At 41.9% G+C, this 21331-nt stretch overlaps 1 protein-coding gene across 6 annotated transcripts in view; it reads right to left on the minus strand.

Annotated features, from left to right (window-relative positions):
* KIF25 (kinesin family member 25) overlaps positions 1-21331 on the minus strand; it is a 62460-nt gene that overhangs the window by 2202 nt on the left and 38927 nt on the right. For 5 of the 6 annotated variants that reach the window (XM_039533037.1, XM_039533038.1, XM_039533040.1 and 2 more), the window contains 6 exons: positions 19467-19541; positions 14193-14342; positions 12752-12928; positions 7341-7495; positions 4592-4789; positions 1564-1719 (listed from right to left, as the gene is read on the minus strand). In XM_039533037.1, the coding sequence (XP_039388971.1) occupies positions 1564-1719; positions 4592-4789; positions 7341-7495; positions 12752-12928; positions 14193-14342; positions 19467-19541 (911 nt within the window). Of the gene's footprint in view, positions 1-1563; positions 1720-4500; positions 4790-7340; positions 7496-12751; positions 12929-14192; positions 14343-19466; positions 19542-21331 lie in introns of those variants that run through there. The other variant, XR_005597226.1, reaches the window with a different exon arrangement.

Here is a 21331-nt window from a genome sequence, read left to right on the forward strand (position 1 = left end):
TGGTATCCAGCCAGACAACCTGGTGGGGGTTGACAAGAGACCGGCGCGGACTGTGCCCAGGGCTGTCACTGAGCGGGGAATGGCATCGGGAACCTTCCCTCGACCGTGAGTGGTACCATCCAGACGGCGACTGCGGGGGTCCGAGCGGTGGCTTGCCTCTGGATCAGGGAGATGACGATACTGGCAGAGACATAACATCTCGAGACGCTTGCAGGGCGTCTGGTGTGGAGGGCACCCGAATGTAGCCACTGGTGTCCGGGGAGGCAGGCTCGGAGTGGGCTGGGCTGCTCTGCTCAAATTGAGTTGGAGGCCGCGAGGCCAACAGGCACTGAGAGCTGCCCAATGCAGGTCTAGTCTCTCCCCCAGTCTTGCTCTGGTGTCTTGGCGGAGAAGACCTCTTCTTCGCCTTTTGGAGTGTCCTGTGGACACGGAGTGGTGCCAACTGGTGAAGGGCACCATTGGGTCGCTGTGCACCGATGCTGTGGTGCTCAGTGCCGACTTGGAGCGGCGCAGCGGTGTTGGGGTCAGAAACGACTATCAAAATGGATCGGAGCCGAATGTCCCGCTCCTTCTTGGTCCGAGGTCTGAAGGATCTGCAAATCTTGCAGCGATCGCTGAGATGGGTTTCCCCCAGACAGAGTGAGCAGTCCACATGCGGATCACTCATGAGCATAGGCCATTTTCAAGTGTTGCACGACAAAGCCTGGGGCACGGGGCATGTCCCAACCTGGCCACACTTAACTAATTCTAACAAACTACTTTCTTTTAAACTACAGGCACCAACTATGAACTAACATAGTCCAAGAGGGAAAGCTACAGCCGAGCTGGAGCAGAGCAGTTCCGAAGCACCTTTACTGGCAGCAAGAAGGAGCTGAGGGTTGGGGGAGTGCGCAGCGCCCCTTATACCGCACCAGGGCGGCGCCACTAGGGGCGCTCCCCATGGATACGGGTAAAGGAAGAACTTCTGGCACCGGTGCACATGGCGAGCACGTACACCTATTGTGGAATGCACGTGAGCAATCACTCGAAGAAGTTGTTGCAACACTTAAATGGATGTTGAAGTGTCTCCATTTATTGTTTTGGTATTGTGCATTCTGGGCAGCAAGAACAGCCATGAAATCTGCAAATTTCTTACATACATTGTATTAACAAAACCCTGGAAGAGTTAAGCTTAACTTTTACACTCACTTGATATTAAACCTTAAATTAATTAAACTTCACAATATCTTCTGGAGGTAGGTCACTGTTATCAGTTACCAATTTACCAACGAGAAAAGCAAGACTCCAGAAAGTTAAATGACTTAAGCAAATCAGTGAGAAGAGACTCCAGAACAGGACCCCCAAGTTCTGACTCCCTGTGCCCTGCGATAGCCTCCCACACAACATTGCTCTGCACCATACCCTTACAACTTTTGTTCTACCATGCTACACAACATCAATGGGAAAAGATCAACACACAAAAAACAACAACAATAGATTATTTTCCAAATAAAATGTGGAAAAAAGTTTGGAAGAAGAAATGTAACTCAATGTTGTTACATAAAAGGCAAAAGAAATAATCACCTATGGAATCCTGGAGTAGGTGGGTAAGTTTGCTGTTTCTATACGGAATGTGAGAGCGCTGCTCTGCTATTGCTCCAAGTACATCTGACAGAGCTGATAAGCTACGGTTAATGAACGAGGTCTCTCGCAGGGCTACTCCTGTCACTCCAGACATACCTAATGCAACAAGGAAACAACACTCAGAATAATCAAAGATTCTTTGTCATCTTCAGGCATCTGCTAAGCTCAGTGTACATAAGCTCTATGCATGGTATATCACTTGGACCTGAAGTGTAACTTTTTTGTTTTAATAACACCTTTAAAGACAAGTGATAAACATGATTTACTATCTCTCTTAGGTACTTATATGGCCCCCATTGCTGTCGTATCTGAGCACCTCATAATCTTCGATGTATTTAACTAAACTGTCTTTTGCAAAAAATATCCAATATCCATGTTCACATATATACATATTAAAAAGTCAGAATATGTTATACTGTATATTTTTTCCTGACTTCACTCCCTCACATAAAATGTGAAAATACAAGTGAAAGCCACTTGTCCTGTTCTGAATATGAAATATCCCAAACACATGAAGAAAAAGTACTCCTAATACCATTGACAGAATTATTTTTAAGTCAATATAAATTGAACAAGTACATTAATATATGAAGAAGTTACAAAGTTTTAGCCATACAGGATTTGTTAGGGAGAATATTGCCTTATAAAGCACCTTTTGCCTTGAAAAATTCAAAAATATTTTATTAATTTAAACAGATAAACAAACCACACACAGGAATCGCATCCTCCTCCACTGAAAGGCATCCACCTCTGAGGTGAAATCCAGCAGCTGTTTAATAATGCACAGTAGCACTGCATTGTTCAATAACACATAGCAATACTCCTATTCTTATGAAAAGTGCTACAGAATTTTGAATGATCACAGGTGGTCTGGGACCTTGCTTTTATTTCTCATCTATACTTCTCCAGCAGTTGTACAATATCTTCTGTGTCCATACTTGTCAGTACTAGGGCACTGAATCAAGTGCTAATTCAGAGAGAAAACTGGAAGACAATTCAGCAGGACAGTATCCCTTAAGTCACTGGGTATTGGTTCACAGTGACTCAGAAGGAAAAGTGCCATCTCTTACCATTTCCTGCAGTAGGTAGCTGTCCAATGAATGTTTCTCATGGGAGAACTGAACTGGCATTAAACTGATAGGATCACAGCTCAAGATGGTATAGCAACAAGCAAAAAGACTGCATACTGGATATGAAGGTAGCTATTAATGTATTCCTACAAGTATTTACCGTATGAGCTTAGGTAGTAGTTTTGCATAAGGGGCTAGGGTGTCCTTTGATCTCTAGCCCAGTGTAAAAGTTGGCACATAGTTGCGCTGCCCCAGTAGTAACCCAGGAAAGGTTGCCTCTAAAGCCAGGTCTACACACAAAGTTGCACCAGTTTAACTAAATCAATGTAACATCACAGCTTAGTTAAACCTGTTCATGTTGTGTGTAGACAAGCCCTAGGAGGGAGAATGCCTTCCCTACTCTTGCCATGCTCCCCCGTGGGTAATAATCTGCTACCAGCACTAACCAATAGCAGATTAGTACCCTCCCCCACCTTTTCCATGCCTGCAGCTGAGATATGGGGAAGTCATGTAGTGACGTTGGGGATGGGGCAGAAGAGGATCTTATTCCCCTTATGCCTTTGTGCATAGGCCAAGCCCATGATCTGACTCAAAACGATTACCTACGTTTTTATAGCGAAGGCCACTCCAGATAGATTTATAAGGAAATTTGACAAGAATTTGCTAAGAACTAACATTCTGGCTCATAGACAACGATGTGAAAACAAACTACAATCATTTTGGATGTCCCTCCGGAGACCTATCAAGTTAAGGGGAAAAGGTGCATGTCTGCATCAGACTCATGTACAATAAACACTTTAAAAATTCTTTCTCACTTAAATTTGTCCCAAATCTGAACTTTCAAAAGATAATGTGCTAAAATCTGCTCTGAATTATACCTATGTAAATCCAGAGTAATTTTGCTGTCTTCGGATTTTCATCAGCATGGTTAAGAATAGAATCTAGCCCACTGCATATGTTGGGCCAGATCTCCAGCTGGTGCAAATCAGCATTGCTCCATTAACTTCAGAGCTGAAGTACATCATTTTACACCTGTTGAGGATCTGGCGTGTTGAGTACACAGAGCATCAAATGCTTGCCTGTGTCAAACTGAGGGAACAGACACATACAGTATTGTCAATTACATGTTCACCAAAAGGTTTCTAACACCCCCAGTAAATTAAAATATATATATATATTCTGTTATGTTTTTTATAGAACAAAAGTTAACAGCAGAAAGAACTCTTGGCAGTAACCTAAAGAGTTCTTTCATAACACAGATTCAGTTTTCAAAACATTATTTCTGGAATGGTACATTTAGCGGTGTGGCTTTTCTTGGTAAGAAAGCTTGTCCTTTAGGAAATAATCAAGTTTTTGAAATTATTGTGTGCATGGAGGAGGAGGAAAGTGCTTTGAAGGAACAATGAAAATAATATTATCTTTTCAATACACCAACTTCCTTCCAGATTTTTTCCACAAGCAGGCAGAAAAACCCACACACAGCGGTATGCTCATGACAAATATTTAGTATATTTAAATAATGTATGCACTTTGATCATTTCTATACAAAAATAAGAACATGCTAATTTTTATACATATTTTTGCACTGTAAAAATACAACTTTTAAAAACAGTCTGAACAAATAGAGCATGTACACCCTGCATGTCACCATGGGCCTGACTGTCCTCTGAGTTGCTTTGGCTTTATGCCACCTGATCTTAATGAAGCCCCAGTGACATTAACACAGTGGTGAATCAGACCCAATAACTTCATTTAAATTTGGATGCATTGTCTAAATCACCTCTTATGAAGAAACACAAATACTCACTTAATAAGCTAAATGCAATTACTATCTCCATGGGATGGAAGGCTCTATGCTCTCAATTCAAAATAGCCTTGTCATAAAAAGGTCTGCGTACCAACACATTCACTGCCCGCCAAATCCACCAGCTGTAGTTTAGTTTTGATGTGCTTCAGTTTCTCAGTAGATTCAAACTGTGCTGGAGAAGAGGCTCTGGAAGGAAAGACGAGTTTATCATCTTTCATTTGTTGAGGAAAGGTACAGAAAAGCTCTTTACTTAGCCTTGGACTAGACTGTTCATCTGTCCATAGAGGAGCTGGATGATGGAAACAAACAAATGAGGAAAGTTTATTTTTAACATCACAAAATGGGCAGCAAAAAAATGCAACAGTGATGGGTTAACCCAGTATCTTCTGTTTCAGATTGTTTTGTGGGCTGTAATTAATGACCTAGGCAGGTTGGATTACTCAGATGCACAAGTATGAAATCTTGGTCTATCTTATTTCACTGCCAATCAGGAAGGTGATACCAATTAGGTAGCAAGGCTTATTTTTTTGTTTTGTTTTATTTAATATCGCCAACAGCTCCATCACTACATTCAACTCCACACTTGTACGGCAGGTAGGGGACTACTGAGAATGTGCAGAAAAAGTCATGTTTGCAATTGATTGTTGCCTGGCAGTCCCTTGAATCCTAGGATGGAGTGGGACTCTGTATCTTTAAGAGCCTTGAGCTCTGCAACCCATTTCCAATGCTGCTGGTCCTTCAGCTACTGCTGCTCTGGCCAGAATTCTCTCTTTTGTTTCTGTTGTCCCACCCTTTGTTGCAATTCCCTCTGGAATCTTTGGAACTCCTCTTTTCTCCATCTCTGTCTAATGAGCCACAAGCAACTTTAACAGAACCCCTACTTGTTCAGGTAGGTCACCTATTATTATTATTATTCATGTGTATTATCATAGTGCCTAGCAGCCCTAGTCAAGGGTCTTATTGTGTCAGGTGCTGTATAAACACAGAATAAAGAGGTTAGTAGTCCTGGCCTTGGTTCTGCAGCCACAGTTGGAGGAACCCAGACCTTGCAAGTCATCCGGCACCATAGCATTCTGGGACCTGATCTGTGCTTGGGGGGACAGACAGATTCTTTGGTACAGGTCCTTCAGTGCTAGCTTCACTTCTGATATCTTGGCTAAGTGAGCATCTCTCCCCCAGGCAGTAGGATTCTGGGCAAAAGTCTTTTCACTGGGCAGTTTAGCTTTGACTTTCTTCTCCAGTGTCTTGCTTTCTTCTTTTCTCTCCTTCTAGGCTGGCGTGGAGTGGCAATCTACCCATGACAGCATACGTCATAGAGACAGAGCAGCTGTGTTGGCTTACATAGAAAAGAATGCTTCAGATGAGAAAGCATGAAAGTAAAATTTCTTTCTCCTCCTTACTATAGGGCAAGGAGCCAAAACAACCCTCTCCCCACACACACAACAAAAGTTATTGACAGAAAATCCTAAGGCTCTGGCTTTAAGTCCCATTTCCAAAGCCTAACTACCACTCCTTAAATTTCTGATTTTATCTACTATTTATTTCTTCAGTGTCTACCATTTGGCAATTTGCTGCACCTAGGCCTTAAGCAAGGTGTGTCTCTTATTACAGAGGCAGACCACACTGTCACAATTCCACTTTGAGGTCACATTTTGTAGTGCTTCTTTACCTACTGTAATGCTCATTCAGTTATCGTAACTCTTATTCTGTGATCCTGAAACTTGGGAGTCCTCCATCCGTCAACATATGGCAGAAATTCCTATTTGGCCTTGCTGTGAGGCTTAAAGAAGGGTAGTGCAGTAACTGGCATAGCCTATCAGCTAATGAATGACTGAAGGAAGCCTGGACTAAACAAGATGGCTGGTGAGTTAAAATGGCTGCATTTTGTAATGTCTGCCTGATTGACAAAGATCTGAAGCTGGATAGATCTAACATCTGGACTGGTAGAGCTGCAGCATCTAAAGTAGCTGTGTCTTTTGGCAGGGGCTGCAGGTAAACGAGGGCACCATTTGTTCTGTTTTGCTAATATCCTGTGTTTAATTTCCGATAGAGATCTGGAGAAAAAAGTTTTAAATATTTTCCACTTCCTAAAACCATATTGTTGTTGCAGGGTATGAAGGAGACAGACCACAGTGCTACAAATGGAGAGTCTAATTACAACATGAGCAAAAGGAAGAAAAGGAAACAAAGTTAACCTCACAAGAGCCAGAACTGCTCCTAATGCAACAGACTGGCAAACCTATATGTGACACTGAAAAGCAAGAAGGGACACAACTATAATATAAAAATACAGGATTTTCCATGCTTGATAAGATCTTTGGTTTGTCTACTCTGGCAGGGACCAAGTGAAAACCCCCTTAACATACCTAGCTAATTGTGTAATGTAGTATGTAAAGAGAAAATCCTTTCTGCCCCAGTAGTGATCATATGCCCTGAAGCATAAACTTTGTTCTAGCCCTGATCTTAGCATATATAACTAAATAATAATTCCTTGTAAAATTATCCAGCTACACTATTTGATTCTATGTCTGTTAGCTAGTAAGAAAATTATACTAATAATACACATAGACTGATTCACACTGCATGCCCATAAGTATGACAGCAGTGTGTAAAAATCATCACACAATGTTAGAAGTGTTAAGAAAACATCTCAAACACAGCAACATTAAGAGGTGTTCCGAAAAGCAGCCAAAATGTTAAATAGAAAAGAACAGGGGGTTTAAAGAGTGTAGCAAGAGACAGTCAGAAGAGAAAAAAGAGCAATAAGAAAATCCCTCAACTCAGATACTGCATTTCTGACACAAATGGCTCTAGATATATTTTAGCACTATCCTACTTACCAAAGCTATCTGCAGAGACAGACTTCGTGGTTATGTTCAATGTCACTACCAGATGAGAGCGAGAGGAATGAGCATGCACCAGTGTTGGATGTTTGACCCTTAGCTGCAGAACTTTATCAACTAGCTGTAAGAATTCTACAGCATTTTCAACAGTCCTGGCAAAACAAAATAGTGTTAGTTGACAGTAAAGGTGACATTAAAAATGTGGCAACTTGAACATGAATTGATAATTTCCTCTTATGCCCCTCCCAGTTCCCAATCCTGTCTCCAAAATGCTCCCCTTGTCTCCTTTGCTAACTCTTAACTCCATAAGTTGCTGCCCTGCAGAATCTTTCAACTAGGGCATGTTCCATTTCAGCCCAAGATGAAGCTGTGCCTCTTACTGAATATGCTGGTGCAATGCACTGTTAACCCGTGGAACTCATTGCTAGGGGACGTTGTGAAGGCCTAAACTATAAAACGGGGGTAAAAAAAAATTAGATAAGTTCATGGAGGATAGGTCTATCAATGGCTATTAGTCAGGATGGTCACGGATATAACCCCACGCACTATGTCTCTCTAAGCCTCTGACTGTCAGGAGCTGGGCCTGGACGACAGGGGATGGATCACTCAAAAACTGCCCTGTTCTGTTCATTCCTTCTGTATCATTGGCACCAGCCACGGTCGGAAGACAGGACAGAGGGCTAGATGGACCATTGATCTGACCCAGTATAGCCATTCTTATGCTCTTAAGTAGCCTGGACACCTTGTATCTAAAGTATACAGCCACCATCAACATAGCACCTGAGCACCTCAGAATATTTAATGAATGTGTCCTCACAACACCCTGAGAGGTAGGGAAATATTATCATTCCCATTTTACAGATTGGGAACTGAGACACAGAGAGGCTAAGTGACTTGCCTAGTCACACAGGAAGTCTGGGTCAGAGAAGGGAATTGCACTTAATTCTTGGAAAAAGTTCAGTACGGTTTTCCACAGAACATGGCTCCTAGCTCAGGCATCCTCTTCACTGAAGTAAAAAGTCTAGGGAGCACGAAGATTGACATGAAGAATGAAGACATGGATTTGAGAAACTCAGGAGGAGGATTCACCAGAGTGGGGGACACAAATGTGAGGCATTTTTTAACTGGTGGTAGGTTAGCCAACTTGATTGACATGCGGAACCCGAAAAGAAGGAGCAGAAAAAGATTTTCCCTAAGAGGAGTCTAACTAAATGAACTATATCATATTGTAAATATTACACTTGCACACAGACAGGTTTTCAGGGACCAGCTGCTACATAGAGAGGCCATGCTGTAGTTAGGCTGAAAATTCGGCCCTGGATATTGTCTAATACCAACTTACACATACAAGAAGGAAGAACATGAGGTTTGCCTGATTCAGTTGGATGTACATGTTAACAGGAAAACTTCCACTGTATTCTATTTAATGTATGGAGAAGCCAATGAGACTCAGTGGGCCAGTACATTTTAGATGAAATATTATCACAAATGAGGATGTGTTTTTATTCAAAACGCCATGTGTTTGCTTAGACTCCAGACAGCAGGGGTGGCCTTCCTCAATGGTTTCCTTGAGTTGTTTGGGTTTGTTTTTCATTGTTAGCCTTTTTATTTAATTATTAATATAGTCTGTTTACGAATTTGACTTTTTTGCTGCTTTTATAGTAATCAAGATATAAATACTGAATACTTATTGATTGACTTAGATAAACATTTTCCAAAAGTGCTTATCCAAAGCTCTAAGCACCTTTGCCATGTATTGAAAATTAAAGAAATAAATCTAGGAGTCACCCCAAGAACAAAGGAAGGACAAAGGAAACCCATTCAGCCACAGTTTCCAACCCCCATGGCACAAATCCCAGCCTGCTGTGTACCTTCCCCTCCCCAAAAGCCGGGAAAAAGAGATGGGTCAACAACTAGCCAGGCAGAACTCCTTTGATCAAGTAGGCACAATGACTATTTTTCAAGCATAAATTAAAACCAGATTTGAGTCATTGGGATTCCACAGTCAGAAGGTGCCTGGACGGTGCAGTGAATTAGAGGCAGAGAGATGGGCAATGGCAGAGGGCGCAACTGACAGCATGATGTGCTGGGATGAGCTGTGTGGGCTGCCTCACTTGGGAGGAGGAAGTCCAAGAACTCAGAAGTGAGGAAGAAAGAGCCCATATAGTACTGGACTGGGAGCAAGAGTGTTTCCAGACTGCTCCTAAAAGCATAGATGAATCTGAGCCCCAGTTAGCCTTAATTCACTCCCTGCTTCTCTTTTCAGGAGTACAGAGTACAGATGAGGGTGCATTAATATGCCTGGAAATCAAATTTAACTCAGACTTTTGTATTCAGTGATCTGAAATTGAATTTTTCTAGGATGAACCCTAAAAGTTTTGTGTTTAGCTGTAAATAAGAAGAAAAATAATCATTCCTCTATTACTACAGTGACTGTAATTCCACAGAGAGGAAAATTACAAATCCTAGATTCTGGAAAAAGCAATTTTACAGTTTCTATGTGGGTTCCAATTTTGTATGAACAGTTCAATGGACAGAAAACATGTCAGTAAATACAAATAACCGTGGAGAAAGAATTATGTCTTTTCAACCCTCCAGAATATTTGTTGTATTCTATCAAGGTTTTCTTGCAATAATATAAAACCACATAAACAAATCTCAAGTGGTTGCTTATGTTACTAAAACCCACAAGATAAAAATACTGCTGTCAATTATTTCCACTGAGAGTGCAGTTTGTTTTAATCCATGGAAGAAAAAGATACTTCTTGCTCTGACTCCCAATTCCCACTGAAGTAGCATAGAACAGCCTTTGACAGGCATTATGATTAGAGATGTGTGAAAAAAAATCATGTTTCCATCATCAACAGAACATTTTATGGTTTTGTGCTGAATTGTTCAGTATGATGGACAGTTTTCAGAGAAGAAAATTAGTGTTTGCTCTCACAAACCTCTTCTTGTTCTTGGCCTCAAAAAGACACCTACAGAATGATTTGCCCAAAGAACTTTTTCTCAGTGTGTCACACCAGGTCCTTTGGGAATCCTCAAACACACCGGTTCTCAAACTGTGGGTTGTGACCCCATTTTAATGGTGTTTAATGCCAGGGCTGGCATTAGACTTGCTAGGGCCTGGGGCTGAAGCCAAAGCCCGAGGGCTTCAGCCCCCCAGGGTGACGGGGATCAGCTTTAGGGTGACCAGATGAGAGGAAGAAAATATCGGGACACATGGGGAAGGGAGGGGGGGGGTCCACCAGCAGAGGGGGAAAAAAAGCCGAGTGCTGCCGGTGGAGGGAGAAAAAAAAAAGGAGTACCGCGAAATATCAGGACAAATTGCGTCCCGACCAAAGATCGGTCGGGATGCTGGACAAACGCCTAAATATTGGGATGTCTGGTCACCCTACTCAGGTTACAGGCCTCTCGACTAGGGCTGGTTTGGTTCTGGTGCGGCATAACTCGGGCAGGCTCAGAAGGGGATCACGGTGCAATCAAATTTGAGAACCTCTGCTTCTAACATTTTGTTGGGGTAGGAATGAAATGGCCAACACCTTCCTTCTACCTGCTAATGTCATCTTGTAAGTGCCACGACTGCTGCCTGTCACCTCTAACTCTCCCCCATTTTTAATTGTGCTGTTCCAGCAGTCTGTGCAATACGTTTGTTTAAGACAGGATAGTGGTCTTCACTTGTTTGGACATGATTTTTATCATCTACATTGTGTAGATAGGAGCCTTATGAAAAAAAAAAAGAAGGAAATATTTTACATTGGCTGTGTGCACTGGACATGTATATATAGTGGGCCTGATTCTCATTTACACCACTCTGGTAGTGTAGCCAGGGCCGGTGCAAGGATGTTTCGCGCCCTAGGCGAAACTATCACCTTGCGCCCTCCCACCACCGCGCCCCCGCCCTGAGGCGCCCCCCCTCCACCCTGAGGCGCCCCCCTTGTGGCAGCTCCCCACCCCCCACTCTCCACCCTGAGGCGCCCCCCCTGGCCCCAGCTCACCCCTGCTCCATGCACGAGCACCCCGAGCACGCCGTGGCTGCTTCACTTCTCCCGCCTCCCAGGCTTGCGGTGCCTAAGCTGATTGGCGCCGCAAGCCTGGGAGGCGGGAGAAGTGAAGCAGCCACGGCGTGCTCAGGGAGGAGACGGAACAGGGGTGAGCTGGGGCAGGGAGTTCCCCTGCATGCCGCCCCCCCCCCTTTACTTGCTGCAGGCAGCCCTCCTCACGCCCCCCTGCCCCAGCTCCCTCTGCCTAAATGCTGGCGGCGACCGGGGCGACCAAAGATCCAGTCGCCACCGTTGCTGCCGAAGAAAATGGCGCCCCCCCAAATCCTAGCATCCTACGCGACCGCCTAGGTCGCCTAAATGGTTGCACTGGCCCTGAGTGTAGCTGCAGATTATGCCCACTTTAAGGCCCTGCTGCACAGTCAGAACAGCTGTAAAGAAGAATCAAACCCATTATACATATATGCTGTAGAAAAAGTTCTATCTAAAAATATAAAGAACAGAAACTAGAAAGGATGGCTTAGCAATCTACATCTTTGGTTTGAACGACCTAGCCTCTCTGGGACCACAGGTTTAAATTCCAGTAGCGTCAACACCATGTTAATCTTTCTAAATGAGATAAGCAGAGTGCTAAAATATGTACTATGGGTAAGTATTTTGGGTGACCACTTATAAAATGAAATCCTCTCTCTTCTGTGTGGATATTAAGGACTTACAACATTTTTCTTAAGAGTAGGGTTTGCTCTGGTGTGTTTGAACATAATTCTCTTCCTTGCCCTTATGGAAAAGTCTCAAAGACTTTAACAGGAATTAAACCAACAGGGTTCTATAGAAGTTATTCCAAAATCCCACAAAATGTAATACAGAGGGCTATTCTTTCTTTAAGTATTTTCAATGATCCTATTCCATAAAATTCTACACAATGGTCTAAAAAAATCCACAAAAAGGTTATCATTTTCTATAAAGTTCTATCAGACTTTTTCACAGTGTTCCCATTTTTCACAATGTGCTAAGAACTGCTTTGCCACTTGACTGCCATCCCTGCCATACAGCTGACTGCATTTCAAGGCTGCTGTACATAGGGTACATACAATTGTTATAACACATCTTGGGAGGGAAGGTGGTGTATAAATATAAACCAATATTAATTGTATTATTATTATTACTGCAGAATATTCAAATTGAGACTGAAAGCCAAGTGTGACCTAATTAATTGAATTCTTAGTGAAATATTAACAGTAAATGGAATCATCCAGGGCTTTTATATGTACCGGTGAAGGAATGTATGCTTAGAAATACTCATCAGTGCTAACAATTATGTCTCCATGCCTTGTAGCTGACACATATTGTAACAACACTGGATCATGATATTGCAATAATGGTTTACTTATTGTGCTGTGTACTCACTCATAGGTAAGCAATGGCACATCGCTCTTGCCTTCCTTGGTTGTGACAACGTCACGTTTAACGCCGAATACTCTTCCACAGCTGTCTTTGGCCAGAAGATCAAAAATTTCATTATTATATACTTCTACAACAGAAACCTCAACCCAGTGACTTCCTGGTGGCTTTTCTGAAATAAGCCTGAAAAGAATTACAGAAAAGAAAATGAAACAAAGCTAAAATGGCTGAAATCAAATCCTAAGTAAACCATCCTTAAGAAAGAGTTGCATCAGAGCTGAATATAGTCTGATGAAAGTACTTATCAAACAACCACAATCATGAGAGTATGTTGCCTTCCACGTTAATGTAAAGGTTGAAGAACAAGAATGTATGCACTTAAATTATAGAGTAAATATGTCACAGGGAGAAAATTACCTTGTTTTGGTTGCATTTCAACCCTATACTATTTGTTTCTGGACTGTGGGCAATTCTAATGTCTTGTTACTATTGTGACACCAATAACTCCTGGGATATGCCAAAGGATCTAAAACTCTCCAATTCCTAAGACCTAAAGAGCAGCATCTGTGTGGGAAGTATAGGGTTGTGAAAGCCCACTGTTGTTGCCACAGGGCTCTTTGCTGCTTTTACAGATCCAGACCAACACGGCTACCCCTCTGATACTTGACACTATTGTTGAGAGTATGGGGGAAAATGCACAAGACATTGGGGCTAAAATAAATCCAGAGAATTTATAAATTAAGCCCTTGTCTACACAGGACAATTTTTCCAGTTAAACACTCTAATATTAAAGTGGTCTTTTTTTGTTGTAGTTTAGTTTAAACCCCTTCCTAAGCAATATAAGCTAAATCAAGAAAATAGCACTCGTGTATCAGAATATGTGCATCCACACAGGGAACTATATCAGTATAATTATATTGGGTTTAATTCACACCTTCGGTTATACCGAAGTAAGTTATCCCATGTAGATAAGGCCTAAGTGGAAAATAAATATCCATGATCAAATGTTGTTCAAGTTCCAGAAAAATATCTCACTCTCCTCCTTTATTTTAATGACTCCAATATGCAAACCAATAAGTTACCTCATAAAATGTTAGAGGGGGGTTAAGAAAGAGTGTAGAATGAAAATTTAGACTCAAACTTAACTATGGATTTGCCACCAAAGCCACTATAATTAACTGTTAATCATCTTGAAAAGTTAAATCTGAACAGCAAGAATATCACGTGCTGAAGAACAGCTCTGTGTAAGATCAAAAGCTTGTCTTTTTTACCAACCAAAGTTGGTCCAATAAAAGATATTATCTCACCGACCTTGTCTCTCTAATATCCTGGGACAAACACAGCTACAACAATACTGCAAACAATGTGCATTTTTTCCCTTTTGCATACAACTGTAATGTAAAAACTGGCACTCAAACGTTATTCTCATTCCCATGGTCAGCAATACCTGAAGACTTCTTCTGTGGCTCTAGGAATAATTCCTAGCTCTGGTTCATCTTCTATTGAAAGAGTGACATCATCCTTAGATTGCGGTCCCAACATTGTGTACGTCTTCCCACTCCCTGTTTGTCCATAAGCCATAATACACACATTGTATCTGAAAATCAAAAGGGCCTTGTTTTCTTATGCCAGTTTTTTAACAAATTTATTTGGTATTTAAATGGTTAAACCAAGAAGTATTTGGAAAAATATCATTGCTTATTTTAAAATATTTAATTTTAAAACATAATATAATATAATAGTAGTAATAAAAATACATATTTCCATGTGGCCTTTTTGTAGATCTGAAAACTTTTTGCTAAACTAAATTAAGTAACCCTCACAATATCCCTGAGGTAGATTTTTTTTTTTTTAACAGATGGGAAAACTAAACCATAAAATTAACAGCTGGATACATACAAATTTGCAACAAAATACCCAAAGGTGTAAACTAATACTAAATGCAATTCTGTTTGTGGACCCTTATTTCAGAATAAAAATGGCTAAAGCTGATTTAGTTAAAATAGTCTGTTTGTTACATACCTTGCCTAACACCACTTTTTTTTTTCTTCCCCAAAACAAGAGTTTCCACATACAGATTTGGACTGAAATAACAAAACTGATTTTAATTCACACTTTTTGTATTTCAATGCACATTTATGTGTAGACCAGCCCTAAGTGAGTAGGCCATAGAATCATAGCACTGGAAGCAGGGGCGGCTCTAGCCATTTCGCTGCCCCAAGCATGGCGGCACGCCACGGGGGGCGCTCTGCCGGTCGCTGGTTCCGCCCCAAGCACACTCTTGGCGTGCTGGGGCCTGGAGCCGCCCCTGACTGGAAGGGACCTCAATTGGTCATCTAGCCCAGTCCCCTGCACTCAAGGCAGGACTAAGTAATACCTAGGTAGTAATTTAGTATTACCATGTCAACAGAGCAAGTCAGTGGAAAAGCCAGGAATGGAAAGCCAGGGGTCTCAACTCCTAATGCTTCACTTCAGTCCACAGATAAAAGAAACGAAGCTTGCTACCCGCTGCCTTGCACTATGTGTAGTCATTTATACCCACACAAAGTGAGTGCAAAACGGCAGTTAACATGTTTCGTTAATTTGAGTTTGTTAGCAGTAAAAACTAGGGCCCTGTCTCATTGCTAATAAAGGTGTGTTTCCTCAGAGTAACTTAACGTTCATGAGCTATCCAGAGGTGAAAATACAGCAAAGACAAGGTACTGTACTTTGTTTTACCGGGATATAAACTACGTAACATCAACCACAGGCTGGGTATTGTGCTGACCTTGCCTAATTTACCTCACAGTAAAACTAAAGTGCCTTGTCTCCACTGTGCCTGGGGATAGCTCATTAGTTGCACAGAGATAAAAACAGTGAAGACAAGGCCTAGGTCTGATAGGCAGAGTGTGAGGAAGCCTGGATTCCAACTAGGTGATAACTGAATCCTGAAGAGGATTAAAAAACTTAGCTCTGTGAACCTGGCATCTTTGTCATGTATTAAACATGCTGTTTCAGGCATGTGCAGGCAACAGAAAAGATGTGCTTTGCTGCGCTCCACTGACTCAGCTGTTATTTTTTTAATTTGTTTATCTTTTCAGATCACAAAACTTTACATACGGACACTGACAGACACTATAGAGAGTTATGTTCTCAGCTTACAAGTGACCTTGCTGTACCTAAGAAAGTTTTTTAGAGTGGGTTTGGGAGGGTGAACACTGATAGCATTGCAGCTGACATGGGGAGGGAGCAGATCCTCGCAGCAGTAAACAGTCATAGATATGAGTCAATGGAGCTATGACAATTTACCCCTGCTGAGGATTAGCCCCAGATGGGGAGCAAGTCTGCAAGATTGGAAGACAATAATATCTAGAAATCTGGACTTTAGACTTGATGGGCTAAAGGACTCTGACTACAACGGAAAACAAGGTAGAGAACATAACAAAAGTGGAAGGACTGGAAACTCAGGCTGCAAATCTTGACGATGGGATTTCAAAAAACATTCACTGTTGGCCTCTGTCTCTGAAGTCAATGGCAAAACTCTCTAATTTGAGACAGGCCAATACATTTTTGAAAATTCCACCCTGAAAGTGCACTGTCTGATCAAGATATAGGTTCTACAGGCCTGGTGACTGAACACAGAGTCTTAAAAATAAAATGGGACATGCTTGGAAACAAAATTAGAGTCTTCAGTTTGTAGTTAACTGGGTTTCCCCAGGAAACAGAGGATGGAAGCCTGAAAGGCTTTGTTTGTTTGTTTGGTTTGGTTTTTTGAAGTATGGATGTATAAAAGTTGCTAATTCCACATATTCCTGCTACCTCAGCTTCCCTCTTAGTCACTAGCCATTTACCCTTAAGAAATTCAGCATCATTGGCTAATGCCAGAACAATTCTAATACTTATATTTAATCCCATTATCTGTACAAGTGTTTGAAGACAAGCATATTTGCATAACCTTGAGTATCAAGGATCTTGATTTGGGGGCATATAATCCAATTATATGCCCTCTCTGCTAAAGCCAAAAAGAGCTTCACTGAGGTAAAAGAGAGTTGGGACTCATCATGGTGGTATTAAATCCAGACAGGTTAGCTCTAGAACAAATTGTTTGGTGTCTCAACAGAAGAAATAGAAGCAACTGATAGAATTAACACAGACTGAGTTTTATCTAGTTTACTTTGCTTATTTTTTGGTTACACGAGGGTGGCTTTAAATGAACTATACCATTTTTATCCCCAAATTACTAATCTGCAAAAATTTTTGGTAAATCCTTATTTCTGTGCTTGAACTTTTTCTTCCACATTTGCTCACATCGTTATATCGTTCTTAAAAAGATGTTACTATTAAACTAAAATACTAACTATTAAGCTTAATAGCACTCAGCATCTAAGAAACCTCAAATGCTCACTCTGAGAGAGTTAGGACCAGAGGGGAACACAATCCAGGAAATCAAAGTAAGAGGAATTTCTTTTTTCTTTAAAAAATGAGCACAATTTACTCTTAAATCTTGTGAGAGAAGGTGATGTTATTTTAATCCCCTGCTGAGCTTGTATTGGGAACTCTAAACTTTGAAGTCTGTTTTTCTTTCTATTTCGTAAAGGAACAATCTTTTCATCCTGTATGCTTACACTGAAAAATAATACAATGTAATTTAAAAAATATGTTTAAACCCCACCACAAAGTCCATTTTTTATAAGTGGATGTTTTGGAGCTCAGACTAGAAGCAGCCAGAAGGGGCAGATAACTTTAAGGATCAAAATAATTATGTCTGTTTCACGTTTATAATAGGAAGGCTGTTCAGAAACATGACTGATACAGGCAGCCTTTCCTTTTCTGATAGCCTGCTTCTGTTTAAATGGTGCATCCTGAAAAAAAGACAGACCTTTAAGTTTTCAATAACAGAACATTTCCTAAATTAATATGAAGTTCCTGGGTTTCAGGACAGAGACTTTAGAAAGGAGCATTCTAAGAGGTGGAAGCTTCTCTCAATATACACATGTAACCTGCACTGGGGTTAATTGAAAGTACTGCACATAGGTAGATAAGTAGGTTGGGACCTAGGGCACAATCCCGAGCTGAGACAAGCTCATGCTCTCTGCAGCTGGAAGGGTGAGGAGAGACAACAGTAACTCTAAGCCATCTCTAGGTCTTCTTCTGATCATGTGGTGTTCCCAGGTGAAAGTTATGGTTACTTTACCTTGTAGTGGCTAGAGCAGTCCCTTAAGGGCCATTTGGATCAGCAGAACTCATCACATTCAAGCTCTATCCCCTCAGGTACTCTCTCTTGTCTCACCCTTCCATACCCCCTGTGCTGTGTGAGTATGTGGGGTGCCTAAGACTCCCACACACTTGGGGAATCCTCAACAGCCTCTTCAGAGCAGCCTTAAGGTCACTTTGAGCTGCTAGGGCAGTTTAAGAGGCAGGGTACTTGTAGCCTTGGTCTGTGGAATCCCAGGCTCGAGGGATAAGCATGCATTTCCTAAGGGTTGTCAATATTCAAAAAAAGAAAAAAAAAAAGGTTCCATGCATAGATGCTGACTTTTACTTTTCCCTGGGGTGCCCCACCCCAAGGCCTCGACCCTTCCCCCAAAGTCCCGTCTTTGCTCTGCCTCTTCCCACCCCTGCTCTTCCCCTCCCCTGAGACCCAACCCTCACTCCGCCCCCTTCCCCCGCCTCTTCCTGCCCCATCTGCACCTGCTCCCTGAGGCCACTGCCTACTCACCACTCGCTGGTCTCCACCCTCCCCAAGCCACTAAACAGCTGTTTGGCAGCACCACCGACCAGCTGTTTGGTGGAGCTGCCTAACAGCTGTGGCTGGTGGGTGTTGAGCACCCGCTATTTTTTTTCCCATGAGTGCTTCAGCCCCAAAGCACATATGGAGCCAGTGCCTATGATTCCATGGTCATTTGGCTACCCACATGATTCATATGACATCGTGGAGACTATGTCACGAAGGAAATCTGAATCAGATGGACAAAGAACATCCACAGTTGAGTTGGATCAGGCAAGGAAGAGAAAGAAAAAGAGAGGAAAGGAAGTAATTAATGGATTTCTGTTTCATTCCCACTGTTTACAATTAAAACCACTTCAAGGCCCCTTTTCCAGAGGATTGTAAATTACCCTTAATGGTTTTGCTGGCCAGAAGTAATTAAAAATGTATATCAATATTTATTTCTGGTAGTGTAGTTTCCAAAACTGTTTTTAACTCCAGGGAATCTATTTGATGCTGTCTCAAAATCTACAACTGAGGATCATTAATTCTTAAGATCCTCAAATGCTATTGAAGAAAGGTAGGTCACACTGCCTATTATTTTAAAAAATGTTTCAAAATTTAGCACAGCATAAATTTTTATCATGCAGAAAAAATAAAAACAAATATACTATTAACTTAAAAAAGAAATTACACTTGTCTGAATTTGTTTTACCTCTGTTATAAGTAGCACCAATATTTACTATAACTGAAAAAGGCCAGAAAAAAATAATTTTATCCCCTTTTTTTTTTTCCAATTTGTCCACTTTTTCTGATAAAAATTTCAAAATAGTCACTTCCATTATTTCCCGTGTTGAGTGGGAGAATATCCTAATACTGAGTGACTGTCAGATTACAACATTGAAAATGTGATTGTAAACCCACAAAAACTGGCAAGAGAACTTGGGAAATAACTCTTTAAGTCATTTTTTAAAAACTGAATGGATTTCAAGTTGGTAGTGTCACTACATTGTTTCCTCCTACTTTTCAACTTACCCATCCAGCAGAGATGTAAGCAAAGGGGCCACATCTGCAAACACTGTGTCTTGAGACTCAGCAGCACTGTAAACTCTGAGGGGGAGGAAAATGGAATGATTCACTGAACAAAAACGATCACTGTATTTCCAGTGTAATAACACAGACCAGAAAAATAAAAGTCAGTTGCTGAGTGCCACTAACGCACAACTCAGGGTTTTCTGATGTGTTTCTATGACAACAACAATTACAGATTGTGTTTCAGAAAACTTATTTACCTTTGAGACAGAAAGATCAGTAGAGGGAAACTACTCACTGCTGTTCTGAAACTGGCTTTCTGAGCCAGGAAATGAAGAGGCAAGGAAAAAGAGCTGAGCTACTAGAGCTGCTACTTTGTCCAGGTAGCTGAGACAGAGAATTTGGAGAGCACTGTAGGGCACAGCCGAGCCCTACAGATTGTGTAGAGAATACTGAGCTGCCTTTGGTATATACTAGCAGAGATGCACACACTAAATGTCTTGGAGCAGGGGAGACACAAAGATCTAAAAAAGTTGTTTGTTTGTTCAGTGTGGTCCAGTGGTTAAAATAGGGGACTGGAAATCAGAATTCCTAGGTTCTACTCCTGTCTTTTGGAGGGGCAGTGGTCTTTATTATGATGTGATTTTTAAAGGGGGGCGGATTCCTGGGGATATGAATTCTTTTCACCCACAGAGCTGCTTCAGGGAGACAGGAAGACTGGGAACAGAGTACCTAAAAGGAATTTTAAAAAATAAATAAAGGCTTGTGCATTGGTGACTATCCTTCTGCTAATCCTGCCCAATCACCAGGCCCCAGCAGTCTCCTTAGACCACTCCCAGCTGTACTGACCCACACTTTGTTTTCTCCCAATTGTCACTTGGCTGCTGGAGACCCTGATTCCTGTGTTATGATATTAAGGAGGCATAGTACTCCCTTCTGTCATTCCCTAGGACACCGGCTGTTCTCCCAGGGAATGGGGTTACTCAGCATGTGCTCCCCCTCATGGTGTCATAGAGTTTAAGGCCAGAAGTGGACCACTTTAGAACAGCTAGTCTGACTTCATGTATTGCATAGGCCACCAACACCGCCAAGCACCCACACACTAAAGCCAACAACCAAAATGACACCAAAGTATTACAGCCCACAGAGGACTACTAGACTATTATGTGCCACAGGAAGAGAATAAAAGGGACCGAGGTGCACCAGTGCTCAAGGGCCCCACAATGGCAGGAAATGATTAAGTAAGATATATCCAGATAATCCTGGCAAGTGACCCACACTCATATGTTGCAGAGGAAGGCAAAAAAACCCCAAAGTCACTGCCAAACTGACCTAGGGGGAAATTCTTTCTCAACTCCACATATGGCAATCAGATAGACCCTGAGCCTGTGAGCAAGTACCAGCCAGCCAAGCACTTGAAGAGAGAAAACACTCAGTGCCACCTTTGAGCACTAGCCCAACCCTGCCTACGTTCCATCTCCAGCCGTGGCCATCTCTGATGCTTCAGAGATCAAAAACCCTCCCAGAATGAACTGAGGCAAAAATCCCTTCCTGACCCCTGCAGGTGGCTGGCTGAAACCCTGAAGCATGAGTTTAAGGAGGCATGGAACGTATGTGAAGGGTAGCACCACAAACATTTCACCTTTTCGTTATTAAATATCGATATAGCTCCTTGCATCACAGCATCTCATCATCTTGCAAACATCATTGAATTTATCCTCATAACACCTGTGTGGGGCAGGGAAGTGCTATTAACTCCATTTTCCAGATGGGGAACTGAGGCACAGAGAGAGACTGTGATTTGCCCAAGCAGACACGATGTGTAGGGAGGGCATGTGGGATCAAGTGCCCTCCTCCACATTGGCCTG

This window comes from Mauremys reevesii, linkage group 3, assembly GCF_016161935.1.
Source record: "Mauremys reevesii isolate NIE-2019 linkage group 3, ASM1616193v1, whole genome shotgun sequence".
Taxonomy (NCBI): Eukaryota; Metazoa; Chordata; order Testudines; family Geoemydidae; genus Mauremys; species Mauremys reevesii.